General features: G+C 46.2%; 1 protein-coding gene across 1 annotated transcript in view; it reads right to left on the bottom strand.

The window, feature by feature from the left end:
* The window catches only part of C1QL4 (complement C1q like 4), a 34471-nt gene extending 15352 nt beyond the window's left edge, over positions 1-19119 (bottom strand). The window contains exon 1 of the mRNA XM_035107948.2: positions 18535-19119. Within this exon, the coding sequence (XP_034963839.1) occupies positions 18535-19098 (564 nt within the window). The 5' untranslated portion in view covers positions 19099-19119. The remainder of the gene's footprint in view (positions 1-18534) is intronic.
* Positions 19120-19647: the final 528 nt, after the last annotated feature.

Here is a 19647-nt window from a genome sequence, read left to right as displayed (position 1 = left end):
TATCAGTCTTGCATATCCCTGCATTATTAATTTTTCAAGAATGGAAATTGATAGCCACACAACACCCCTCCCCCCAAAGCACAAGCCTCCATTATGCCCAGGGCCGGATTTAGGTTTGATGAGGCCCTAAGGAAGGTAATGGGGCCTTTTATATGTCCAGCTGTCCTTTGTCAACAACAAATTGTCGCTGTTTTTTGTGTTGAATATATCCTATATGGTAATTTATGGACCTAATAGGTATCTAAAGCCATTTGCACATGTTGCCATGCAAGCAGTCCATGCGGAATGTAGGCACCCTATATATAGAAATGAGCAAACCAGAGATATTTTAGGGAGCAGGCTAGCAGGTGGGGCCCATGACTTACATCATAGGAGTCTACACAACACAATACACTGTTGCTGTATGTAGGTTTTATTTTACAGTCATACCTCGGTTTAAGTACGCCTCGGTTTGAGTATTTTCAGTTTAAGTACTCCGCGGACCCATCTGGAACAGATTAATCCACTTTCCATTACTTTCAATGGGAAAGTTCGCTTCAGGTTAAGTACGCTTCAGGTTAAGTACGGACTTCCGGAACCAATTATACTCATACCTTGGGTTAAAGTATGCTTCAAGTTGAGTACTCCGCGGACCCGTCTGGAACAGATTAATCCACTTTCCATTACTTTCAATGGAACTTTAAAGTTCACTTCAGGTTAAGTACGCTTCAGGTTAAGTAGAGACTTCCGGAACCAATTGTGTTTGTAAACCGAGGTACCACTGTATTTGTTTTTTTATCTTATACATACATCCAGTTTTTTTTCCTTAAAAAGCTTTAAAACAAGCTATAGCTCAGGCATCCACAAACTGCAGCCCTCTAGATGTTTTGGCCTACAACTCCCATGATCCCTAGCTAACAGGACCAGTGGTCAGGCATGATGGGAATTGTAGTCCAAAACATCTGGAGGGCCGAAGTTTGGGGATGCCTGCTATAGCTAAACAAGCTATAGCTTGTTTGGCTTATACAGTGGTACCTCTGGTTAGGAACTTAACCTTAAACTGTCCTTAACCTGAGGTACCACTTTAGCTAATGGGGCCTCTCGCTGCCGCCACCGCGCGATTTCTGCTCTCATTCTGAGGTAAAATTCTTAACCCGAGGTACTACTTCTGGGTTAGTGAAGTCTGTAACCCAAAGTGTTTGTAACCTGAGGTGCCTGTAACCTGAGGTACCACTGTACGTAAACCTGGCACTGAATATGCCCACTGCGAAACATAACTAACGCTAGTAATGTCGGCTCTTGCCTACTTCCTATGATGATTTTTTTAAAATAAAAATGGTGTGCAGAAAAATGGCACAGAGATACCTGTGTGCATGCCCCAAACAGGAAAAAGTAGTCTAGGGCTGGGGAGTAATGACTGATGGGTACAGGGCTGGGGCCTACCCAGGAGTCAAGGTGTGGGTACTGCCTCAGGTGGCAGAATCCATGGGTGCAGCAGATCCCAATGTAGATCTGTGTTCCCCCTCCTTGTTCCTGATGTAGGCCTTCACTCACCCCTTCTTCCCTATAGCATAAAAGCAGGACAACCCCCGCCCCAAATGTTTGTGTCACAAAAAGATACAGTGGTGCCTTGGTTCTCAAATGCCTTGGCTCTCAAACGCCGAAAACCCAGAAGTAAGTGTTCTGGTTTTCGAATGTTTTTTGGAAGCCGAACGTCCAATGCGGCTGTTGGCTATTGTTTTCTGGGGTGTCTGCACTGATCAGAAGCTGCGCCTTGGTTTTCGAACATTTTGGAAGTCAAACGGACTTCTGGAACGGATTAGGTTTGGTGCTTTTCTTTTTGCTATTTCATTTGCGTTTTTGTTTTGGAGGCTTTTTCAGTTAATTTGGTTTTTTTTTACTGTGTGGAACCCAGTTCAGCTAGTGATTGATTGATAGAAATATATAGAATTTTTTTTTAAAAAAAGTGTCCAGTAGCACCTTAGAGACCAACTAAGTTTGTTCGTGTGCATGCACACTTCTTCAGATACCTGAAGAATCTGAAGAAGTGTGCATGCACATGAAAGCTTATACCAAGAACAAGCTTAGTTGGTCTCTAAGGTGCTACTGGACAATTATTTTTATTTTTTAAATATATTTTGACTGCGTCAGACAAACACGGCTACCTACCTGATTGATTGATTGATTGTGTGACTGCGGAAATGGATAAAAGGCCCCCATCCATACAATGACTATCATCAGGGTTTAAGAAAAAAAAAGTTAAATTTTTTTATCTACAATACTCTCTTATTTATTTTATAGTACAGTACATTGACTATTGCTTTCATTTTATAGATCAATGGTCTCGTTAGATAGAAAAATTCATGTTAAATTGCTGTTTTAGGGGTTGTTCTTAAAAGTTTGGAACAGATTATTCTGTTTTGCATTACTTTCTATGGGAAAGCACGCCTTGGTTTTGGAACAGACTTCTGGAGCGGATTAAGTTTGAGAGCCAAGGTACCACTGTACATGATTTTAGCAGGAAGCTGCAGAACAGGCACCCATTGGAAACATAGAAGTTTGGCGGCCCCAAGGCTTGTGCACACGCAAAACGTATCAAAAGCGGGATCAAGTATTACTGCTCTTTATACTATCATGAGACTTCACCTGCTGCTGATCAGTCTTCTTGCTCCTGATGAGAACCAGCTGGCTCCAGCTTTCTTAATCGGGGTTTCCAGTCATAGTTCCTGGCCATACCTTGCTGCTTCTTCCTTCTTGTGAACTTGGACCCTTGGCTTTCTTGACCCCTGGATCGTCTGACTACATGGATACTCCTGAACTTAGGACTGGACTGGATCTTGTATACGAACTCTGCCTCTAGGGATGTACTCCCCCCCCCCCCGAGACTGGGCTGGTTGGCTGGCTTCTCCCTCCACCGACCTCTGCCATGGCTGCACAGGGGGCTATGACAACGAAGTATCACGAATATGCAATAAAATTAATATCTGGCAGGGCCATAACCTACCCTCCTAATTAAAAGCAGATGGAAATTGAAAACGTCTTCTGGACCTGCTTCAAAGAGAATAGAGAGGGAGTCAATCTTACATCTTGGCTGAGGGATTTCTGCAGAAACAGGGCAGCCACTGATAAGGCCCTGTCTTTCAAGCCTGCCATCGTAAGAACATCTTCTGCTGGGGGTCTGCTATGTTGGCCACCTGCTATTGGCCCACTGCTAACCAGAGCCTACCTGTTGCTGCTCCTATAATTGTTGCCAGCTACTAAACTCTGTTTTATACAAAATACAGTAAATATGGTTGACCAATGACCAAATGGTGTCTTTTGATGGAGGACTCGCAACCACACCAGAAACCAGTCATCCACATAATTCTCCCATGCGCTGCGGATCATTTTACCACCTAACCAGAAATCTGGGGGAATGGGGCTATTTCTGCCGCCACCCACGGAATGGACTTTTCAATCTTTGTCACTTGGAAAGATCCAAGCTGCAAACAGGATAGAGACAAGTAGGAAATATTGCAAGGCGTCCTCACCCGGGTTCTAGCCAACTGACTAGAAACTCCTCCAGAAAACGGTAAGGGACTCAAACAAGCCATTTCCATTCCTTCCCTCCTGGTGCCAATTTTGTGTTATTGTTTTCCAACTGACACCCTTAGGTGGCTATTGAATGGGACGCGGGTGGTGCTGTGGTCTAAACCACTGAGCCTCTTGGGCTTGCCGATCAGAAGGTCGGCGGTTCAAATCCCTGTGACGGGATGAGCTCCTGTTGCTCTGTCCCAGCTTCTGCCAACCTAGCAGTTTGAAAGCACGCCAGTGCAAGTAGATAAATAGGTACCACTCCGGCAGGAAGGTAAATGGCGTTTCCATGCGCTCTGACTTCTGTCACGGTGTCCTGTTGCGCCAGAAGCGGTTTAGTCCTGCTGGCCACATGACCCAGAAAGCTGTCTGTGAACAAACGCTGGCTCCCTCAGCCTGAAAGCGAGATGATAGCGGGAAGGTAAACGGCGTTTCCATGTGCTCCTCTGGTTTGCCAGAAGCGGCTTTGTCATGCTGGCCACATGACCTGGAAGCTATACGCCGGCTCCCTCGGCCAATAATGCGAGATGAGCGTGCAACCCCAGAGTCGGTCATGACTGGACCTAATGGTCAGGGGCCCCTTTACCTTTACCTTTATGTTTCTATATACATTGGAAGCTGCCCAGAGAAAAATAGCCTTATGAGGACTGAGCATGCTCCCTTGTAGACACAGAATGTTGACTGATAGTTGGAAAAGAAAAAAAGAAAATGGGGACTGGAATTGAAGAGTGAGGTGGGATGTTCTTCCAGAGGACAGCATGGCTGACTGGCTTGTCGCCCTCCTGTCAGGTGAGGTTCACTGCAACGTTTTGTTGGAGGTCTCACTTTCATTGCACATTGTTGCCAGTGCAAATGAAGCATGTCATGGTTTTGCTCGGGTGATAGGAGTTGGGGCCAGGACACTTGTGTGTAAGGAGATGTTTGCTCTCTCTGAACATTAGAGCTGAACTTGGTGTAGGATCTACTGCCCTTGAATGGCTTCTCTGACACAGAGGGGGTATGGGATCACTTCTGAACAATCCAAAGGTGTTAGAGGAGGTAAGGCTTGTATATCAGTTAGAAACTGAGATATGAAAGCTCAGAGCTCTATGGCACCTTAGACCTAGGTTATGGGCTGAACAACGGAATGTCTAGGCGTGCTTTTTTATAACAAGAATGCAAAGCTGAAAATGAAGGAACTGCAGCTAAAATCTTATGTTCATTTTTAACATGGTCTTTTCCTTCCCCTGCCCACCGCCGCTAATATCCTTAAGAGGGTCTCTTCTCCAGTCTTCAGAGAGTAGCTGGAAGTGGGGAGGCAGAAAAACGTCCTCCCTTCCTTCCACTCTGCAGTTTAAATCTGAAATCTCAGGCGCAGTACTGCACCCAGAGCTCAGAAACCGCTCACGCTAATGAAATTCCCTGTCGCAAAATGCGCCTAGAACAATGGGAGTTTCAAACACTGTTTTATATGTAAAATTGTCAAAGAGCCCCAGGGAATCAGCCCTGACCGAGGGGCTCTTAGCTGCATGGTATACACCCGGGCTGTGGGAGTGGACGGCACTGTGGTCTAAACCACTGAGCCTCTTGGGCTTGCCGATGGGAAGGTTGGTGGTTCAAATCCCCGCGATGGGCTGAGCTCCTGTTGCTCTGTCCCAGCTCCTGCCAACCTAGCAGTTCAAAAGCACACCAGTGCAAGTAGATAAATAGGTACCGCTGCGTCGGGAAGGTAAATGGCATTTCCGTGCGCTCTGGTTTCTGTCACGGTGTCCCATTGCGCCAGAAGCGGTTTAGTCATGCTGGCCACATGACCTGGAAAGCTGTCTGTGGACAAACGCCAGCTCCCTCAGCCTGAAAGTGAGATGAGCACCGCAACCCCATAGTCGCCTTTGACTGGACTTAACCGTCCAGGGGTCCTTTATCTTTTACCTTTACCTATATACCTGGGCTGCTGGCCACCGACAGGGGACAGCGCCCCCTGCTGATCCACCAGAGTTCTCCTCAGTGGCCTCCTGTCCAACTAGTGAGGCAGCTAAACTTGGATGAGCTGACAGGATCACAGCCTGAGCTGGCAGGGCTTCATTCGATGAGGGTGTTTATGACAGTGTGTCGGAGAGCAGCACGGTGCCCGGGAATGTAGATGTGTTTTAAAAATGACTCTGGAGAGAAGTCAGAAGGAATTGCTGTCTGTTGATGAACTGACCATAATTCCTCTAGCGTTTTCTCACACACACCGAGTGACGGCTGTGGAATTGGGACTGCAGCTTCAAGGGGCAGATTTCAATCAGAATTAGACATATATTTATTTGGGGGGGTATCGAAGGCAGAGGGCAGGGGACGAAAATATAAACATAATAGAAATAGCTAGGGTTGCCATATTTTGAAGAGCAAAAAAGAGAGGACGCTATGACGACTCTCATTTGAAATATCCCTACTATATGCAGGCTAGAAGCTGTGATATATTGCTGAGGGGGGCAGGAGAAGAGAAGAGGAAAGTCTTCAGCAACCAGTTATGTCTATGTCTTATCCAGAAAATATAGCAAGAAACATTTTGGCAATTTTTTTAAAAAATGCACCCATACGGAAATTTTACCCCTGAAAAAAGAGGATGTGTCCTGGAAAAAGAGGACACATGGCAACTGTAGAAATAGTTTTCGCTGCCACCATCTCCTGTCAGGCAATTTGGCATATGGAAGGGACGGGGAATCCGGGGCCCTGCAGGTGTTGCTGGGCTACAACCCCTGACCATTGACCACGCTGGCTGGGGCTGATGGGAGTTGTAGTCTAACAACCTCTGGAGGGCCACAACTCCAGCTGTGACTCTGAAAGGGTTCAGTGAGTGAGTTAAGGAAGCTGAAGTGCATCTTCTCTCGAGAATTAATTAGAAGCCCAAAGCTGAAGTGGGTTTGAAGGCCACATCTGATCTTTAGGAAGCAGTAAGCAATGTGATTCTGCACGATCCAGAGCTTGCATCTTTAGCTGTGTACACACCATTTAATCAACAAAAGAAAAGAATCCTGGGAATTCTAGTTTAAGGGAGCTGGGGATTGTAGCTCTGTGATGGGGTGAACTACAGTTCCTAGGATTCTCTAGGGTAAAGGTAAAGGTAAAGGGACCCCTGACCATTAGGTCCAGTCGTGACCGACTCTGGGGTTGCGCGCTCATCTCGCATTATTGGCCGAGGGAGCCGGCGTACAGCTTCCAGGTCATGTGGCCAGCATGACAAAGCCGCTTCTGGCAAACCAGAGCAGCACATGGAAATGCCGTTTACCTTCCCGCCGGAGCGGTCCCTATTTATCTACTTGCATTTTGACGTGCTTTCGAACTGCTAGGTTGGCAGGCATGGGCGTACCCAGGAACAAATCTAGGGGGGGGGGCAAGCCATGGTCATCCAGGTTGTGACATTTCAGCACGGAAAAGGCGAATGAAACAAAAATTTATTATATATAATTATAGCAGTGTTTTATTATGGTAGTTATACAGTAGTTATTACAATTATTTGCTTGAATTTTTTAAAATTTCTATTCTAATTACATGTCTTAACTGAATTCAATAACCACATCTTTTAAAGATGTAGGAAAATTAAGGAGTACTCTCACCGGAGGAGAGTATGGTAGGGTGCCCCTCTTTCCCTCAGAAAATGTTGAAGATTATGGTGTTAAGCGACCCCCCAAGCTACATCTGCTTCTGGTGGTCATCTAGTCCCACCCCCTGTAATGCAAGAACATGCACCTATCCCATATGGGGATTGGGCCTGCAAAAATTTCGCTTTATCAGCACTACTATCCTGCCAACCAATAATATGCAGCTTGCCCAAATGGGGATTGAACCTGCATCATAGGGGTTATCAGCACTATTATCCTGTCAACCCAGGAATAGTACCTCAAAGTTTTGATGGGACCCTGGGGGTCATCTAGTCCAACCTCCTGTAACGCAATAATATGCAACTTTCTCATATGGCGATAGAACCTGCAACCTTGGCGTTAATAGCACTACTATTCTGCCCAGAAAGTACCTCAGAGATCGAGGGGTCCTAGTGGTCATCTAGTCCAACCCCCTGTAATGCAATAATATGTGGCTCTCCCATATGGGGATTGAACCTACAAGTTTCATAAAGAAGATTCCCAATCCTACCTAGAGATGCCAGGGACCTTCTGCATGCAAAGCAGGCTATCTTCACTGTGGTACAGCTCTAAGATTAGGTCAAGTAATTAGGCCAAAGGTCATTTAGTAATCTTGACAATTTACTGGAGATTTGAAGAATATAATTTATTATTGATAGAATTTTATTTATTTATTTTCTATATTAAATATTTATTATTATTATTATCATCATCATCATCATCATCATTCTTACTACTACTGATTATTATAGAGCATTATTTACTCTTTATGCAAGGCGAGCATAAACTAGCAGCTATGAGAGTAAAATAATCAAGCAACAATAACAAAAGCAAAACAATGTAACTAGGATTAGAGTGATTTAGCTGCTGGCTAGAAAGGGACTTAGAGGGAACCTTTACGATGCAAAAACCAACAGAGGTGACCCAGCAATCCTTCCCTGTCCCAGGGAATGGTCCACACTGAGGATGAACACTGCAACTCTGCACTCCGCTGCCGGCTGTTTGTTTTTTTTGCTGCGCAGGAGCTCCCCCCCCCTTTTGCTTCTCTAGGGAGGGGCAGCTGCCCCCTCCTGCCCCATGCTGGGTACACCCATGTTGGCAGGAGCTGGGACCAAGCAACGGGAGCTCACCCCGTCACAGGGATTTGAACTGCCGACCTTCTGATCAGCAAGCCCTAGGCTCTGTGGTTTAACCACAGCGCCACCTGGGTCCCTTCTAGGGTAGGTGGGTGCTTTAATTGTGCTTTAACTGTATGGTATGTACAGAGTCCTCGTTTTTGCTCTAGCATTACAAAGGAAGTAAGGCACAGGGTCACAAAACTGGAGGCGGCAATGAGATATGAAAGGGTGGTTCTGGGCAGCCAAGGCAGAGCAAATCTATTCTTTGCAGTCCTGACAGAGAACCGGTAACTATGCAGGCTTCAGTGATTCTCCCCGCTTCTTTTTCCGTACCTCGGTTTCTGCAGCTCTGATTTTTTTGGTCCACAAAGCAAGGCTGAGGCCCTTTGGGAAGAAGCTCCTAGTATTGCTGAAACATGCCATTATTAACAAGCGCCTTCTGCCCCATTATTATACACACACAAACACACACATATTGGGGGGGGGGTGAGTGTGTGCATCGAGGGTGTGTGTGTCTTCTCTGTGAATGATCCAAAGGCATTTAGGCACCACCAAATATCAGAAGTGGTGCTCCAGAAGAGTAAATTGATAACGGCAAGGTTTAAAGGTTATACAGTCATACCTCGGTTTAAGTACGCCTCGGTTTGAGTATTTTCATTTTAAGTACTCCGCGGACCTGTCTGGAATGGATTAATACACTTTCCATTACTTTCAATGGGAAAGTTCGCTTCAGGTTAAGTACAGACTTCCGGAACCAATTGTGTTTGTAAACCGAGGTACCACTGTATATCATTCCATAACATTATCTCTGGTGGCATAAAATTGGTGCACTAAGCCGCAGATGTCACCTGACATTGCTATTTGTTTGTGACAATGCTGTCCCCATACTGGAACACCTAAAGTGGCTTGTTGCTGCTTTTTACTCTACTGCACTGTTCCTTATTATTTTAAGGAAGCTTTCCCGTGGACAAAACACTTGAATGTCCTTCCCCCATGTATTCTCATAACAACCCTGCAAGGGAATGACTTGCCCAAATAAACTTCACCAAGAGGAGGGATTTGATCCTGCTTTGGTTTCCCGTATCCAAACCTACGCCTGTGCCCACTGCACCACACTGCTCAAGCACATGGAGCTAATACCTCTGATTATGAAAGATACACCACCAAGATTACGACCTAGAATACTGAGAGATGGTTCAGCAGGGTTGCAGTCGGAGCACGGGACTTGGATTCCCAAGAGCTGGGTACTCAGCAATGATGCTCTCCACCCCCGTCGTTCAGCCCCGGACACTGAGGTCCAGCTCCAAGGGTCTACTGGCTGTTCCCTCACTGTGAGAAGCAAAGTTACAGGGAACCAGGCAAAGGGCCTTCTCGGTGGTGGGCCCACCCTGTGGAACACCCTCCTATCAGATGTCAAGGAAATAAACAACTATGTGACTTTTAGAAGACATCTGAAGGCAGCCCTGTTTAGGGAAGTTTTTAATGTTTGATGTTTTATTGCATTTTTAATATTCTGTTGGGAGCCGCCCAGAGTGACTGGGGAAACCCAGCCAGATGGGCGGGGTACGAATAATAAATTATTATTCTTATTTTATTATTATACTCCCTGGGTGACCTTGGTCATGTCCTGTTTCTCGTATGGCGGATGTGAGGATAACATGTGGTGGATGGGTGGGGATCCTATCTGAATGCCACCCTGAGCTTACTGGTGAAAGGGTGGGATACAGGGCTTTTGGGGGAGGGGGTGATGGACAGAATTGCCAGCTTTTCACACCCTATTTCTGACAAGTGTCTCTGCCTTCAAGGCCACTCATCAAAAAGAAGGCAGAACAGATCAAGCTTTTCCCGGTAGTCTTGGCTTTGCATGTTCCATCACAGCAGAGCTTTCCAAACTTTTCATGTTGGCGACACATTTTTTAGACATGCTTCATTTCGTGCGGCATGGCAATTCAGTTTTACTAGCAAAGCGGAGGTTAAACTAACCACTTTCCAGCCCCGGAAGGAGCGTTCGCATGACATATTGACACACTGCAACCGACATACTAACATGTCGCGACACATGGCTTGGAAAGCTCTGCTTTGCGGTGTTAGAACATTCCAAATGGCACAGAAGCTCGTGGGGCAGGTGGCAACCATACTTATATATTTCCCTGTGAGTTCTTAAACAGCAGTGCCTTTGAGGTGCAAGAACAGTCTTCATGGCTTCTGAAAGACTTTTTTTAAAATGCTCCCGCATCTCCTTGTACAATTTTATTTTTGCACTTTTCTTTAAAAATAAATCCTAGTTGCCAAGTGATTATTGAATTACAGTGGACTCTTCTGTGTTTACCCACACGTTTGACACAGCTGGGCAAGTCACTGACAAACACACTCCAATTCTATGACATCCATGACCCGGGCAGGGGACCTACTCTGAAGGGCCTGTGGGTGGGTGATTCTCTCCCTGGCCTGTTTAATTTCCATCTTTCCCCTCCGCTTGCCAATTAGTTCTGTCAATGTGGATGCCTGCCAATTGCCATGGGTGGGGATCTCGGAGAACTCTGCTGAGACAAGAAGGGCGTCTCAAAACCCACCCCCACCCCAATGTGCAAGCTTTCTGTGACTCTGCAAGGGAAAGATGTTTCATTTGCTTAACTCAGAGCAACAAAATCTCCCTTGGAAAACTGCATAGAATTATGGCATTGGAAAGAAGATCTAGGGATTTAATATGAGCCTCTATCTGTCCTTGGAGCCAAGCGAAAGAAGACCGTTTGTCGAGGCATCTGCAGAGGGCTCAGACTTGTCTCCTTTCCGACCCACACATCTTGAAATAGGAGTAAATATTTGCAGGGCAGAGGTTATAATTTCCAGGAAGGTTTGAGCCTTACCTCTGCCCTGATTATTTAAGATTTAAACCACTCCTGACATCGCCTAATGCCTGCTAAATTTTACTTACTTGAGCCATTCTGGAAGTGTTATGCGTAGACTCTGTAAGCGAGTCTCGGGGTGTGTGTGTGTGTGTGTGTGTGTGTGTGTGTGTGTGTGTGTGTGTAGCCTAAAAACACATACATAACGCTCAGGGAAGGATAGAAGCCAAGAACATGTCCCCCTGATGTGGGATTTGGGACTGACTAAGTGATGGATATTGAGAGCGACTGGCCAGGAAAGGCAAGAACCAGTTTGATCTACTTGGGAACGCTCCAGGGTTTTACTACAAGGAGCTGCTGCCCTGTGTCTCCCAGATCAAACAGTTTCAAGAAGGAATAACAGCCTGGCCCTTTCCAAAATGCTGTGTGTGTGTGTGTTTCATTTTTTACGCCCTGCCAAGGGCATGGGAATTCCAAATCCTATGCTGCCCCGAAGTCTACTAGTCTCATTTCCGTGCCTCTTATCTCCTAGGGAGCTCCTTTCGGACGTTAGTGTATAGTCCAATGGTTAGAGGGTCCAACTAAGACCTGGGAGTGCAGGGTTCGAATCTCCACCTGGCCATGAAGCTTACTGGCTGACCTTGGGCCAGTCAATGCCTCTCAGCTTAACCTATCTCACAAAGTTGGGTGTGGGGATTAAAAGAGGGGCAGAACCTCAAGCTCCTTGGACAAAAAGATGAGACATAAAAGCAGTCTAAGTATGTATGTTTGTACTGAGGAAGGATGGAACGGGCAGTGAGAGTTAGAGGGGTGGGCTGAAAAAATGCTAGTTTTCAATAGCTGCATTATTATTATTTTTAATAGCTACCGGTAACATGAAAAAGGCTAAAAAAAAAAAGGTAAAGGACCCTTGGACAGTTACGTTCGGTCAAAGGCGACTATGGGGTGCGGCACTCATCTCACTTTCAGGCTGAAAGGGTTTGACCATAGACAGCTTTCTGGGTCATGTGGCCAGCATGCCTAAACTGCTTCTGGTGCAACGGGACACCGTGACGGAAACCGGAGCACACGGAAACGCCGTTTACCTTCCCGCTCCAGCGGTACCTATTTATCTACTTGCACTGGTGTGCTTTCTAACTGCTAGGTTGGCAGGAGCTGGGACAGAGCAACGGGAGCTCACCCCATCGTGAGGATTTGAACTGCCAACCTTCTAATCAGCAAACCTAGGGGGCTCAGTGGTATAGACCACAGCGCCACCCGCGTCCCTAGATAACATGAACACAACGCCAGACCATTGGTCCATGTGGCTCAGTACAATGTATTTTCTTCACTGGCTGGCAGTTCTCAGGGACTGCTTACGGGCTTCCTCTAAACATCCGGTTGGCCACTTTGAGAACAGGATGCTGACTTGATGGGCCACCAGCCTGATCCAGCAGGTTCTTTTTAGTAGCTCTCCAGGGTTTCAGACAGGAATCCCCACCCCACCCCCACCCCCACTGCTGCAAGCCATTCCTGGGGTTCCAGGGATTGCACCTTCTGCAGGTAAAGCTGGAGCTCTCCTGCAAATCCCCCATAATTTCTGGCGAGAACCCAGAATAGGGCCCCAGCTTGCCTAGGTGCCATGCCATTCCCTCTAGCCTTTGAAACATTGGCCCCCTTGCTCCAGATATTAGTAGTAATAATTATTATGATTTATACCCTGCCCATGTGGCTGGGTTTCCCTAGCCACTCTGGGCGGCTCCCAACAGAATATTAAAAACACGATAAAACATCAAACATTAAAAACTTCCCTTAACAGGGCGACCTTCAGATGTCTTCTAAAAGTCAGGTAGTTTATTTCCTTGACATCTGATGGGAGGGCATTCCACTGGGCTGGGACCACTACCAAGAAGGCCTGGCTTCTTGGAGCAGCAGGGAGAAAAACACATTCTTGTGCCTATGTTCAAAAGCAGGTTTTGTGTGCGCACGCCATCTTCGTATTTACAAGCTATTACAGGCTCAAGCTGCAACAAACGTTTGGGGACTTAATTACAACAAACCCTGCTTGACGTTTAAGCCCTCGTTGGCTTTCCGCTATGAGTGGGATAGACTGCAACTGAGCTCGGGGAGCCGCACAAGGAAAAGGGCCGATCGAATGTGGCTTGGCACCTGCGCAAGAACGTTTCGGGTCAGGGTGGCCAATGTGGTGCCCTGGTGCTGGGTTCCAGCTCCCATCCTCCCCGACGAACCATCCGTCATCACGCTTGGAGCTGATGGGAGATGGAGTCCAAGAACAATTGAAGAGAGCGGTTTGTCGCCCCCCCCCCCGTCTTTCAGACAGTCAGCTCTCGGATGCACCTTGTTGCATCTCTCAAGATTACAGCAGTGTAGCCCCCTCCTTGCTCGTGCTTACGTTGCTGCTAGATTTATTGCCACAGTTATACATAAATCTTACAGTGATTTTTCTATTTTAATGCCCTGGCTTTTTTATTTTTTTAAAAAAGCTACATAAATTTAGAAAAGAGTAGGAGGAAGAGTAGCGGCGGGGAAGGGGGAAAAAAGGGGGCTGTTTTATTAGTCCGGGATCAGAGGTAAAGACAGGGGTATTGCTCGCCCCTGATCTCCATTGACAGGAGGCATTTTGGTATTAAAACTCAAATAAAAAAAGAGAGAGCTTCTTGCTGACAAATTGACTGCAAACAGGTCTCCAGGGACGAATTGACTGAACCAATATTACCAGTTGCCATGTCAGTTTCTATCCTCCCCGCTATTTATTATTTAATAAACAGGCAATTGTTCCTCTTCACCAAGCACAAATTGTGAAGGTGTCGAAATCTATTTAAAAGCACCCTGGAAAAAAACACCACGTATTAACCCTTCCATCTCAGCGTTCATTTTCTTATTACAGGGTGTTGGGTTTTTTTGCGATTTTAAGGAGGGGAAATCTTTATTCTAAGCTGGTGGGAGGGAAGAAAGGGGGGGGAAGCATAAATCACGATCAGCATTACTTAGGCCTTTAGATGTTTTCTTGTATCACTTGCGGGTGAGGTGGAGGTGGAGATTTGCCTTGATGTAAATTGGCATTCAGATCAATAGAGCCATGCCATTATAATTTTTTCCCCTAACACCAATCAGGGAAAAAACTCCAAATTTATCCTTAGTGGCACTTTGGATATACAAATATTGCTAGAAATTAATTGATTTTTTTATTTTTATTATTTTTGCAAGGGAGACGGAACCGTGATATTAATGTTGAAATTATTGAAGGCCTGGGTGAAACTGACTGTGCTGAAATCAGTGACTGAAATCAATGAACAGGCCGAGAGGGCGATTGGCACTCTCCCTAATATATTTCTGCAGGGAGGGAAGTGGGGTGAGATTAATTGGGCTGCAGAATCTCCCCACCCCTCCCGCCAAAACTTAAAATAGATCATTTCAATCACTTCTCTGAGGAAACTGTCAAATATCTGTTATAGTTGGAAAGTAGTTTGGAAAAGCAATGGAATAGGAAACGGTCAGCGCTGGGCTTTCTTAAAAGTGTGGAGACAACAAACCCATAGTGGGCGCATGGACAACAGCTTAGCTCCCTGGCTCTGGGGTCAATTCTGACTTGCGCTCCGAGATGACCTGAGGCTACTCTATACATTACAGCAGTGGTTTTCAACCAGGGTGCTGTGGCACCCTGGGGTGCCTTGAGTGATGGTCGGGGTGCCGCGGGAAACACCACCCCCTGTCCCTCTTTCCTTCTCTTCCTCCTCTGATGCCCTCTTGCATCTCTGCCTCCCGAAGGCCACAGCTGTTTATCGCAGCAGCAGCCCTGGCTACAAGCTCCCTGGGTGAATGGTGCCTCTGGCGCTCGCCAGGGAGTGCTTCCTAGGCCCCTGTGGGGCAGTGTTGAGGAGGCACTTCTCTTTGGGGCAGCTCAGATACCAGGAGCAGCTGCTGCAACTGCCCAGAGGACTCCCAAGGAGGAGGGAGAGAAGGCTGAGGGAACATTTCACAAAAGAGGGTGTCCAAAAGCGGCGAGGTGCTGCCGGCCCTGCAGGCAGAGGGTGGCATAACTGGGCTCCTGAGCCCCACAGGGGCGCCGCAGAGAGAAGATAGTTGTGTCAAGTGAGCCATGGACCACAAAAAGGTTGAAAACCTATGCATTATAGGTTGAGTGTGTGTGTGTTCACTGTCTGGTTCAAAGCAACTGGTATGTTTGCCTCACGGGGAGTGAGGTTTCCTGCTCCAGAGTCACACTGTGTACACTCCTAACCCATACGGGGTGAAACAGCCCCCCCCCCCCATTCTGATGTGGTATTTATTTATTTATTTGTTTATAAAAATGCACAGGGCAGTAAAAACAGCCGCTTACTGAGTTTGGCTGGTCCAGAATTTCGAACAGCAGGGCTATATTACTGGTGATTCAAGGATCTTTTCCCGACGTAAAACGCTCTGTGTGTGTGTACATGCAATCAACGCGTGCTGCATTCACATTTAACGCTAGTGTCTCCTATAGTCTTTTTTTTTTTTTTCCTGAACTCGGCTAGCATATGTAAATACGCCTATTGATTCTGTGGAGATGACAGATCCCTTCTCCTGAGAGTTTGCTTTCATTAGTTCAGGGATGTGGGGGCTTGCTGAAGGAGAACGGGGATGTGTTTAAAAAAATTCAGATCAATTGCTTGTTTATCTTCAGTAAATGGAAAGCATTGAAAATGAGACTTGAATGTAACTTCACCTGTTTAATAATGTGGTGTCAGTCCTAGTTGCGGAGTTGTGTGTGTATGTGTTTCTTACTTTTAATTTTTTTTGGGGGGGGGGAGTCCTCCCCTGGCAGATGGCTTCTAGAGCTTGCCTTTCGGACTCACGAAAGCTCATTCAGTAAACAGATGCACACACCCCCTTTAAAAGCAACTAAATAAAATGTACTTCTTGAAAACTTTGCACCTGCCTGCAGCTTCGAAGTGTTTGCTAATAAATATAAAGATGTGCCAGAGGTCGTGGAAGTGAGTTTATTGAAATCTAGCTGAAGAAGAAAGGACGAAAGGGACTTTTGATGGACAGAAAGACATATAGATGAAGGGAAATGAACTTGAAGTCCTATAACATGTGAGAAGATATTGAAGTGTTATTGGACTGCATTTGGCATGGAGTTGGTTTATTTAAAAAATAAGTAGCTCTGCTTCTCTTTCAAATTCATATAACCCCATGGAGTAGCAAAATGCTCTCTTTTCATTTGAACATCTTACATGCAGTTCATGTAAAAGCAAATCATTATGTTCACATGGACATGTAACTGGAATGAAACTGTTACCAAGTTTTTATATATGTATAATTTATAGTTATGAGTACAGAAAAATGTGCATGTAGAAAGGATTTGCAAGTATATATAGAATATCATGCAGATAACAGGTATATAAAGGTATTAATTGTTGTATGTTATTCACTGCTAAAAGTGGAGTTGAAGCTAGATTGTGAGTCACAATGCTGTATGCATAGGATAAAATACAACACACACTCCCTGCAACAATTATACGTAACTGAATACATCTTAATTGTAAAGCACAAAATTGATGTATATTATCATAATCAATTAGAATTTAATATGTTTATATGTGCTTTTGTATTCAATATAATACTGATTATGTAGTTTAGGTGATAAAATAATATTTAGTGTTTAGCAATACATATTGGGCACAAATTTACACTATGTTCACACATGCATGTATGTATCATCTTTTAAGTAGCTTAGATAGACAAACACATATTTCCCCATATTTCTTACTAGAGATGCACAGTGGGAAATTTTAAAAGCTGTTTAAATACCCTTGCAGTTATACTATGTATCCTGTTTGGCGTACAATTTCTAGATGGAGGCACACAACTTTAGCAAATGTGTGTGTATGTATAAAATAAGCAATTACTGTAACATTCCATAAACCGGAAGATTATCTTACATCTACTGACTGTCTTACAGACTAATAAGGTCCATTCACGCAATTTTCAAGCATTCAGTAGGCTCCAATTTCTCTCTGATCAATGCAAATCCTATTAAACTTCACAAACTAGACACACCTTGTTTAGGAGAATGCATGTTTGTCCGTGCACTGGATGTGATGTTTGTTGCACAAAGTTTAGATTTCACAATTCTGTGTAAGCTGGCAGGAAATATTTGTTTAGTTATGGCATTTTAAAGTAGTTTCGCACTGAATCAATGTAAGCAGCATTTCTAAAAAGAAAACAGAACCCTGTTCCATATCAGATACCATAGATGTGTATATGGAAAATGTGGAAATCACTCTTTTCCTTTAGGTTTGCTCCGATCGTTTATGAAATTAGAACCTCTCCTCATTTTGGAATAATGAATAAAATTGCTTTCTGCACAGGGCACTGCTTCATATTTTATCTATTAAACCCTCCCTTTAAAATTTTTAAAAAGCTAAGCACCCCAAAGCATGGAGAAAAGAGGAGGCAGGTTAGACGCAAAGACAGCTTCCAATTTAAGGTGATTTTTAAACTCAACGGAGAGTTATGCTGGATTGCACATCCGAATATTGAAGTGTTTTGTGTGGTGTTGTTTGTGGGAAAAGGGACGTCAAAGAAAGCTCAGTGGGATTACGTGCCGGATATTCATTTGTTAAGCCTCCCCCCTCCCCCCCCGGGAACTCTTAATATAAATGCCTATTTATAAATACAGGGTTATTTTCAGTGTAGCACCTCCGATTAATAAAACGTGTAGAGCTTTGTAAGACCGACATGCTTGTGTTGTTTAATTAATAGAAAGCCTGTCCGGGAAGAAGTAAGCACACATCATTTGCAGGAAAGTAATTTCTTACTAAAAAGTACTCTGGAGTTAAGAAGAATTATCACACACACCCTGCTAACTTGGGGTCAGGCCGGGTGGGATGTCCTCCTGGTCTTTGTGACAAATCCCTTGTTCGATCCCTATAACTGAAACTGCGCACTGTGTTTTGAATGCACAGTGAGGTTTCGCGCATAAAGTAAATGCAGGCTTTGACTACATAGCAGATGGTGCCTGATCGTGGCCAAGGAGCAGAAGCCAGAGGGCAAAAGAACTTTTAAAAGGTGAGTGGGTGGAGTCGGTGTGAAAGATTGGGAGGAGCTAATGAGAGTGGGTGTGGTTAGCAGTTGGCCTGGGAGGGGCCAGGTGTGGGAGCAGGTAGCATTGGGAGTGGGTAGGTGCATTTGGCATGAGGAAGAGGACACACAAATCAGAGGGGCTACAGGTGAAGTGGAACTAGGATGCTGAGGCTATCGGTGGAGCGGCCATTCTGTTTGCAGTTGGAATGGGAGGGTGCAATAGGCTTTGTCTGCAGGCGCAGCGGGGAGAGTCGGAGAGCATGGCACACAGAGTGGTAAGCGAGACAGAGGGGGCACAGAGGATGGCCCAGGAAGGCAAAAGTTCATAGGGTTGGTGTGTCACCTTACCTGCCCGTTCTTCATCAGGTCTGCCCACATGCTGGTGCCGTCACCGCCCCGCATCAGTACATGGTAGGTGAAGAAATAGATGCCAGGCAGAGGGCAGGTGAACTTGCCACTTGACGGCTCGTAGTAGTTCCCCACATTGGTCACCACGTCGTCGAAGCGCAGGATCTCGTACCCTTCATGCGGCTTCCGCAGTCCTGCATAAAAGGCAATCTTAGGGCTGTAGAAAGATGGGATATATCCCCCAGGCCCTGGGCCGGGTGGGCCTGGAGGGCCAGGCCTCCCCGGCTCCCCGGCTGGACCTCTGGGCCCAGGTGGCCCCGGAGGGCCCGGCGGCCCACGGATCCCCGACTTGCCCTTCCTCCCCGGGTCTCCTTTCCCTCCGGACACGTGGGGAGGCGGCGAGATGACGGCCAACTCCTGGCTTGCCTCTGCCGAAGCCGCCCCATGGGTTTGGGGCGTGTAGGGGTCGCAGACCATGCGGCAGCTGCCCAACATCTCGTAGTGCGAGGTGGTCTTGGAGCTGTGGACCAGCAAAGGAATGGCCACCAGGAGGACCAGCACCATGGCCACCCCAATGGCGGCCCCGATGACCCTTTTCTTGCGGCTCAGCCTGGAGGCGGCCAGGGTTAAGAAGTCGTCTTCGCTTTTGGAGGTAATGGTGGAAGTTTCTCTGGAGTCGAGAACCACCCGGACGGAAGTCCCCACTTTAGCGTCCTTGGAGTGAGGAGGAGGAAGAGGACGGCGGTGCTCCACTTCGACGGCCTCCCTTTCCAAAAGGAGCACTTGTTGACTGGCAAGGCAAACCCACGTTGCTCGGCTGCGCTGCTTTCCTTCTGGTCTCTTTCCTCCACGAGAGACTTGCTTCTGTATACAGTAGACTCTTTGGCTCAATCACACTTCATTGGGAACGGCGGTGGCAGCAGCAGCAGCAGCAGGAGAAGCGTTAGGGGTGGAGATGGCTAGGGGAAAACAAGTGTGTTTGTCAGTGTGTGTGTGTGTGTGTGTGTGTGTGCGTGCATGAATATGTATGTATATATATTTGCCTTCCCTTCTCTTCTCCACTTGAGAACTCAGCTGGTGACCGTGTAGCAGCTCCAGGCTCCTGGTGCCAGA

The sequence above is a fragment of the Zootoca vivipara genome, chromosome 2 (genome assembly GCF_965207765.1).
Source record: "Zootoca vivipara chromosome 2, rZooViv2.hap1.1, whole genome shotgun sequence".
In the NCBI taxonomy this organism is placed as follows: Eukaryota; Metazoa; Chordata; class Lepidosauria; order Squamata; family Lacertidae; genus Zootoca; species Zootoca vivipara.
The sequence above is the reverse complement of the archived record's forward strand: the minus strand, read 5'-3'. Positions and strand labels throughout refer to the sequence as shown.